Source organism: Phyllobates terribilis, unplaced genomic scaffold (assembly GCF_046119375.1).
Source record: "Phyllobates terribilis strain yellow unplaced genomic scaffold, ASM4611937v1 Scaffold_231__1_contigs__length_3143052, whole genome shotgun sequence".
Lineage (NCBI taxonomy): Eukaryota > Metazoa > Chordata > Amphibia > Anura > Dendrobatidae > Phyllobates > Phyllobates terribilis.
In genome coordinates this window covers 2,900,458-2,908,797 of record NW_027362991.1, presented here as the reverse complement: position 1 = coordinate 2,908,797, position 8,340 = coordinate 2,900,458, and the positions used below count along the sequence as shown (strand labels likewise).

General features: G+C 42.9%; 1 protein-coding gene across 1 annotated transcript; it reads left to right on the top strand.

Annotated features, from left to right (window-relative positions):
* The first annotated feature begins 1,482 nt into the window (after positions 1-1,482).
* On the top strand, positions 1,483-7,496 carry LOC141215226 (protein spinster homolog 1-like). Its single transcript, XM_073665549.1, has 12 exons — positions 1,483-1,690; positions 1,863-1,928; positions 2,179-2,315; positions 2,664-2,815; positions 3,516-3,585; positions 4,196-4,335; positions 4,428-4,580; positions 4,754-4,943; positions 5,152-5,217; positions 5,895-5,993; positions 7,270-7,441; positions 7,486-7,496. Exons 1-12 carry the CDS (start codon positions 1,483-1,485, stop codon positions 7,494-7,496), a joined length of 1,464 nt encoding a protein of 487 aa, XP_073521650.1.
* Positions 7,497-8,340: the final 844 nt, after the last annotated feature.

The following is an 8,340-nucleotide window of genomic DNA, read 5'->3' as shown; positions in this document are numbered from 1 at the left end:
TCAGGTGAAAGCTTGTTTTTTTTTTTGTGAGACGAGTTGTTGCTTAGAAGAACAGCATTCATTTTACCTTATATTATACTGAAAAATGGGGAAAAAAATAATAACTATGGTGAAATGGTGAAAAAAAACAGAAAAACAAAACTGTTTTTTGTGCTTTTTACCACGTTCATTTTGTGGTACGATTGATCTGGAAAGATGATTCAGGGTTCATATTGTTTTATTATTATTATTATTGTTATTACTTACCGTAAGTGGTTACAACAATAGTTTTAGAATTTAAAAAAAAAATTGATTTGTTTCACCATTTTATGGCAAGTTGATGTTTTTATTGACACCATTTTGGGGAACATACACAGTTTGGGTGACTTTTTATTGCATTTTTCGGGGAAGGTGCCGTAATAAAAAAAAAAACAAGGGAAAAAAAGGCCATTCTGGCGTTTTGATTGTTTCTCTTACTTTTATGGATATATTGATGCCAGAGACTGTATTTTGCAGATTAGAAGATGCACCCCAAATTTTGGGGAGGAAAATGGGAAAAAAATGAAATTAATAAAATAGTGCGTCTTATAATCCCCTTTTACGATAGCTTACCCGGGGGTGGTCGAGGGGGCTGCGGTGAAGCGGGATCCCAGGAGGCAGGGTCGCTGCTGCAGAAAGCTTTCAACGGTGGCAGGAGTGGGGCGATGCTGCAGGGCCCGGGCTGGAAGGTTGGGGTGCTCAGCAGTGCGAGACTGCTCCGGGCCACGGGCTTTCAGAAAATATCAAACAAGTCCCCACACTGCCCATCGTTTGCATCGTTTTCACTGCAGTGGACTTTGGGAAAATGGCGCATGTTTAGATTGAGATCTCCGCTCCCAAGATCGAGATCTCGGGAGCCGAGATCTACACATGCTCCGCTGGAGGCGTCCATTTTCCCGAAGTCCACCGCAGTGAAAACGATGGGCAGTGCGGGGGCTCCACTGACATTTTCTGGAAGCCTGGTGCCCGAAGCAGCCTCGCATCGCTGACCACCCCCACCTCCCAGTCTGGGGCCCACAGCATCGCCCCACCACCTTCAACTTCCTGCAGCAGTGACCCTGACTCCTGGGACCCTGCTCCACCGCAGATACCCCCCCAGCCCGGTAAGCTACAATTGGATTATAAATCGCACCCCCATTTTCCCCCCAAATTTGGGAGAACAAAAAGTGAGTCTTATAATCTGAAAAATACATATATATATATATATATATATATATATATATATATGCTTGTTTTTTTTCTCTTTATTTTTGAAATCTTTATATATTATTATTTCTTTTATATTAAAGAAAAACTTTTTTTGCTGAATTTGACCTCATTTTTAGTCCCTCTAGGGGACTTAAACTTATTGTTGTTCGATTGCTTATTACACTATATACTGCACTACCACGGAATTGACTGAGACTAATGCAATATTTTTACCGTCTTGTGTTTTTCTCCAGTGTTTGCAGGGCTCTGTTGAACATGGCATCTCTCTTCAATTCCACCCCAAAAATGCCACTTCTATTAGAAGATGTGGAAAAAGGAAAAGACCAGCAAGATGAGGATGAAAACTGCGAAGAACAGGACCTGCACGCCCGGACTGGAGTCTCCATAGTCCGCTCTTTCATTATTGTAGGCGTTCTAACCTTCATCAGTCTGGTCACCTTCATAGCTGCCTTCACTTTCGTAGGTAAGTAGGCGTAAACCGGCTTATGTCGGGGGCAAGGTGTATAAGGCCCAAAACTGGAAAAAAAGAAGAAAATCTTCATGGCCAACGAGAAGGCTCGTTAGCTGCTGTGATGTCTATTCCTGCACTTCTCTAATTACAATAATCATTCGTGTTCTTCTTTTTGTTCTGGCAGGAGCGATTTCTTACCTACAAAGCGCATTTAAAATGGACGACAGCAAATCCGGCCTTATAAGCTTAGGTAAACTTTTAACATAAAATCCTATTCTATAGGTCACTTGTGAGGACGGCTGGAATCTCGTGACATCATAAGGTTCCAATTTTGTAACGTTCACATGATGGCCGCCTTTATAGTTACCAAAAATGCAAACAGTGATGAGGACGGGAGAAGTGTTTTCAGTGCAACAGTTTAAATAATCCTCAAATATAAATAAATATATGTTAAAGAAATCATTTCTATTAACTGTGACCTCTTGTTTTTCCCCTTCTAGTATTCACGATCAGCAGTGTCCTGTTTGGTCAAATCTATGGATACCTGGGTGACCGCTGGAACAGAAAATACATCATGTGTGCAGGGATGTCCTTCTGGTCGGCCATCATTCTCTGCAAGTCCTACGTTCCCAATGAGGTAACTGATCTAATTGGTAGAAGCATAAAGACTTAAGGCTCATGCAGACGTCTGTGGATCTCGGTGCCATCATGGACAATAATGCACGGACTGGCCGCGGGTCTTCCGACCCGAGCATCGCTATCACGCTGTCAGAGATCGGACCGGGATCCACCGACGTCTGCATGAGCCCTAAAGCCTCTCACTTGTTTGTATGTAGATCAGTATTTTGCATTAGTATTTGCAAGACAAAAGTGAGAGCGGGTCCAAAATTAGGAAAAGTTTATAATTTTTCCATTACCGTATTTCTTTAGGTGTCTTAGAAAACTTTCATAAATGGTCACTGAATATTTTTTTGTGTTTTCACAGTATTTTACAGTTTTTCTCCTAATTAATGGACTGTCTGGAGCTGCAGAGGCAAGTTTTAAAATAACTGCCCCCTCCATCATTGCCGACGTCTTCGTGGGAGATCGGCGCAGCCGCGCGCTTAACTTGTATTACTTAGCAGCACCCTTTGGCTGGTGAGTGTAGATCTATTTATTGTTTTAAGGAGGGAATCATAGCCAAACTGTCTAAGAGTAAGTCCGACAAGGCGGATTTGCTGTGGACTTTTTTCGGTACGGATTTTGCTCTACAGATGCATGTACAATACATATGGATGGCGTTTCAAAAACCCCTCCGCAAGTAATGATCATGGTGTCGCAACACGTAGGGGGAGGATCAGCAGTGAACCAGCAAACATTTCTGGAATTGCTGCAGATTTCTAGGAAATTGATTCAAGACTCTAAATGGAAATATTTTTTCAGCAATGTCAAGACTTTCCCTAACAGAAAACTACACTGATTGCTATGGGCAAAAAAGTTTTCTGCTAGACAGTTTGACTTTTAGCACTTATGACAAGAGCTCCTCAAAGAATGTGAAGACTCAGAATGATCTTACACTTTTTATTGTTTTTTTATAAATCATTTAAATGGACATAGGAAATGTTGTAATATATCTTATCAGGAAATATACTTATTTCCCTTCATTAATTCACTGATAAAAATCCATCTTCAGTGACAAGACAGATTGTAGCTTTATGCGGCATGGGGTAACAGTTGCTGCTCATAGAAGTCTATGGAGGGGGTGGAGTAGGAAGGAGGAGCCGGAAAAAGGCACTCAAAAATGTATATGTTTATATGTGTGCAGAAATTATGACAACTTTGTTTTTGTTTTTTACAGTGGCCTTGGTTACATCATTGGGTCTAAAGTGACAAGTGCATTTGGTGGCGCCTGGCAATGGGCCTTCCGGGTAAGTAATAGGTCTGAGGGATCTTGTGGACAAACTGTGAATCTTAATTATAATTCCTGAATCGTATTAAAGGGAATCTGGCAGTATGTTTTTCCATTTGATCTGAGAGCAGGGGCCCTGTAGGGGCAGAGCACCTGATTCCAGCGATGTGTCACTTACTGCTCCTTGTAGATGCTTTAAAAAAAAAAATCACTGTTTTATTAGCAGGAGATTATGACGAGGGGACTAGTTGTCTCGTGCCATGTAGTCCTCCTGTTCTGTGTAACCCCGACCCCACCACTGATTGGTGGCTTTCTGCCTATGTACAGTGTGCACAGAAAAATCTACCAATCAGTGGTGTAGGCAGGGTATACAGAGCTCAGCATTCAGAGTACTGCTAGATCTGCAGCAGAGAAAACTGGGATTTTATCAATACTTCACCAAGCACACCAGCAAGTGACACATCGCTAGAATCGGGGTCTCTGTCCCTGCATTATGCTGCTCTCAGATGCGCAGCAAACACCTCGTCGCAGATCCCCTTTAATGGAACCAGTTCCACAACAGTCTGTGCTCATGTCCTTTTTGTGATGAAACCTCTGTATATGTGATGTCTCCTTCTTCATCTACACAGATCATCTCTGCTCTGGGCCTGGTAGGAGTCCTGCTCATGGCTGCATTTGTAAAAGAACCGTCCAGAGGAGCTGCAGAGGAAAAGAACAAACCACTGAGCTTCAAAGGATGGCTTATGGATGCCAACCAACTGCGTAAAAAGTAGGTGTCTTCTGTGCATTGATTTATGTCACTGATCTCCCCCGTGACTTCTGCGTCATTTACAAGTTTTTTACCCTTTTCTCTCTCTGCAGCCGAAGTCTTCTGTTTTCTACTCTTGGGACTATTATGGTAAAATTTGTGGCAGCTGCATTCGGCTTCTGGGCTGTTACTTTCCTGAAGCGTGCCCGGGCTCTCATGCTACAGAAGGCGCCATATCAGACTCAACTATCCAACTATGATGACAGGTACAAGTTTAGCAAACTTTAATTTGACATTCACTGGTGGGAATTTAATTCCCCCTATGACCGTTTTCTCTCTAAAAAAAAATATTTATATTTCAAATTATTATTATATCAAATTATTTATATTTCATTTCTTCAAGCTACTTTACTAATCTCTTTACCGCTTTTCTTTGCAGTCTGATTTTCGGAGGACTTACGGTCATCTCTGGCATCCTTGGAGTTGGAACAGGGGCGGAGATAGCCAAGAGATGCAGGAAGTACAACCCTCGTGCTGACCCTATAGTTTGTGCGGTTGGATTGCTGGGCTCCGCCATTTTCCTGCTGTTGGCTATTATTCTTGCAGACATCAGCCTTGTGGCCACTTATGTAAGTACCTGGAGTACAGATTGCTTTCATCCCCTTACTGGGTCTCGGCTATAGGACCGAGCAGTAGAAATCATAGACTATGGCGGGGGCTGTCTATGAATGTACGGAGACTGGGGTGGATGAATGGATTATAAAGACAAAACCTATGGGGGATAGGAAAGCGTGCAAGACAAAAATGTTTATATGTATTGTTCTTTACTCTCTGCAGGTGTTTATATTCATCGGGACCATATTTCTGAGCCTGAACTTTTCAGTTTCAACTGATATCCGCCTGGTGAGTGGAGAAAAGCGCTAAACTTATCATAGCTATAATTATATGTATGTAGTCAGTCTCTATGTTCTGTTTTTACCCATCAAATGCCCCATAATCCTGGCTGTGCCCAAGCGTCTGTTGGGTAATTCCCAACTAAAAATAAACCTGGCGCAAGATGATTAAAAACTTCTTTAGTAAAATCTCAGTCCACAACATGTCTGGGCTTCTTATCTATCCTGGCTGATTGTGCATTTAAAGGGGTTGTCCACTACTTTCACATTGATGCCCTACCCGTAGGATATGGCATCAATGTAGGATGGCAGGGGTCCCGCACGCGGCACCCCCGGCGATCAGCAGTTATTGGTATCTGCAGCGGCTGCCACCGGCCGGAGGGGCTTACCTGCGGTGTTTGGCCGTCAAGTTATAGTGGTCACCGCGGTGTACTGCACATCCACCTCCTATTCAATTGACTTGAATAGGTAAGGACTTCCGGCTGGTGGCAGCCGCCGCCGGCACCGATAACTGCTGATCGGAAGGGATGCCGCATGCGGGACCCCGGCCGATCATACATTGATGCCCTATCCATAGTGGACAACTTCTTTAACTTAGGCTTCAAGTATGTTCACTTTGTCCATGTTCTCTTGTCTCGTTGGGTTCAGTGACTCCTTCTGCTCATTCAGAATATTCTCTTGTTTCAGTATGTGGTTTCTCCCGCAAGGCGATCAACAGCACAGGCGTTATCGATGGCGGGGTCCCACCTGCTGGGGGAAGCTGGAAGCTCCTATTTCATCGGGCTAGTAAGTAGCTGTTACATATTCTCACATCACTTTAGGGCTACATTCACACATCTGTTTCCATTTGTACATTGTCGCAAAACAGACCATTTTTCTCTTGTGTCATCTGTTTTTTTAAAAAGTGAAGGTGGTAGACTGTCCAAACTTTATTTATCCATTGACTCTTAATAATGGATCAATGAAAAATGGATGAAACACAGATGGAAAACTGAAGTACAAAGTATATCATCCTTTCTCCATCCATTTTTAACAGATTCCTATAGACTAGAAATAGTAACCCCAGTTTTAATTTTTATTTCATAAATCAATAGTACAGTACACATGAAAATAAGAAACGTTGGAATATATCTTTTCAGAGAAATCTGCTTCTTTCTCCTCTCGAACTGATCGTTTATTCTCAAAGTTCTCACTGTATTCAGTGAAGCATTACTGGGATAGGAGATGACAGTTGGTGCTTATAACATTCTATGGAGAGGAAAGAGGGAGGAGCTAGAGGCAGGCTCCCCCCATGTACATAGAATCTGATCAACAGCAATTGTCATCTCCTATCTCAGTAATGTAAAAATCTGTCTTCACTGATTACAGATTTTATCTGTGAATTAAGAATGTTATAAATTAATGGAGGAAAAATAAGCAGATTTATCTGATAAGATCTACCACAAAGTTGCTTATTTTCACGTGTACTGTATTGATTTTATAACGACAGTTACTCTTTACTGGCCAAGTCTGATCCGCAGAACGGATGAGAATAGGACATGCTCTGTCACAGAGGAGTTTTTAAAACTCGCTGTAGCCTATTCATAACATACTTAAAAGGGTTCACCGGGACTATTTGATTTTTTTTACTATGGGCTAACAGGCAAGTCGTTGCTAAATACCTGCCTGTAGTGCCCGGGACCGATCTCTGCCAACACCCGCGATTCAGTGGCCTCCCCTGATATCACGTTGACAGAGCAGCATCTTCTCTTCCGCTCTGTTGACGGGGTGGCAGAACTCCAAAGACAAGATGTCCTGGAGTTACGTCACAGATTATCTGCTGAAGAAGGATGTCACAAGTGTCCTGTTCCCAGACAATGTGTAGTACTGGAGCTGCGGATACTGGAAGCATTGCTGTTCATAGTTTGGAGGAGCCGCTATCTGCAGTGAGGCACCTTCTCTTTCTATGATCACCAGATTTCATTGGTATCCATTGACTGCTGTCAGCATAAACGTGTCCAGTCAATTATGTTTTTTTACTTTCATTAACCATACATAATTATTTATCTCGTCTCATCTTCAGATATCCGACCGCATCAAAAGTTACAATCCAGACTCGGCTCTTTCGAACTTCCGCAGTCTGCAGTACGCCCTCATGGTTTGCCCCTTTGTGCTGGTTTTCGGAGGAGGATTCTTTTTCGCATGCGCCCTCTTTGTTGAAAATGATCGTAAGAAGGCAGAGACAGAGTCTGAAGGTACGTGCAGAAATAAGTTAATTATCCGATCATATCTCTTACAGAATTGGATTAGCATTAGCTCCATAATTAGTAAATGTAATACCCAGCATCTGTATAATACATCCATCCCCATAACAAAGCTCCATAACATAACATTAACAAAGCTGCATAACATAACATTAACAAAGCTGCAATTAACTTATTATTATGACATAAATAGTTTTATCCTAAGGCTATGTGCCCACGATGCAGAAATGCTCAGGATTTTTCCTGAGCGTTTCTGCATCTCCCCTGGCAGAAAAAACGCATGCGGATTGTACATGCGGATTGTACATGCGGATTGTACATGCGTTTTTCTGCCAGGGACATGCGGATGTGAAGCGTTCTTCACATGCATTTCCGCATGCGGGTTGATAAGCGCTTTCCAAGCGATTTTAGCATCACTTGGAAAGTGCTTGACAACTTGGTCACACTATATAAATCCATGCAAACGGCATGGATTTATATAGTGTGACCCCAAAGAATGGTTAAAAAAAAAAAAATATATATATACTTACCTTCCGATGGCCCCGGCAGTCTTGCTTCACTCCGTCCTGGCTGCCGGCAGATCGCGGTACACTGAAGGACCTGCCAACGTCAGCATCGCGTGACCCGTCACATGGCTATGACGTCAGCGCAGGTCCTTCAGTCCACCGCGATCTGCCGGCATGGGAGGACGAGCGCACCGCGGCCCGCCGGAAGGTAAGTATAACATATATTTTTTATTTTATTCTTTTTTTTACAGGTACTATGGCACCTGGGTGTGGATGTCTCCTCTCCTCCACACCCGGGTACCATCCCCACAATGGAACGCATACATCTACATATACAGTGATGCGGAGTCCATGCGGTCTAATGCAAGTCAATGGCGGAGAAAA

Excerpts from the sequence above, each read along its gene's own strand:
- LOC141215226 (XM_073665549.1), top strand. The coding sequence starts at position 1,483 with ATGGCATCTCTCTTCAATTCCACCCCAAAAATGCCACTTCTATTAGAA. Across the intron at positions 1,929-2,178 it reads ATCCGGCCTTATAAGCTTAG|TATTCACGATCAGCAGTGTC; the intron begins GTAAACTTTTAA and ends TTCCCCTTCTAG. Across the intron at positions 3,586-4,195 it reads CCTGGCAATGGGCCTTCCGG|ATCATCTCTGCTCTGGGCCT; the intron begins GTAAGTAATAGG and ends TCATCTACACAG.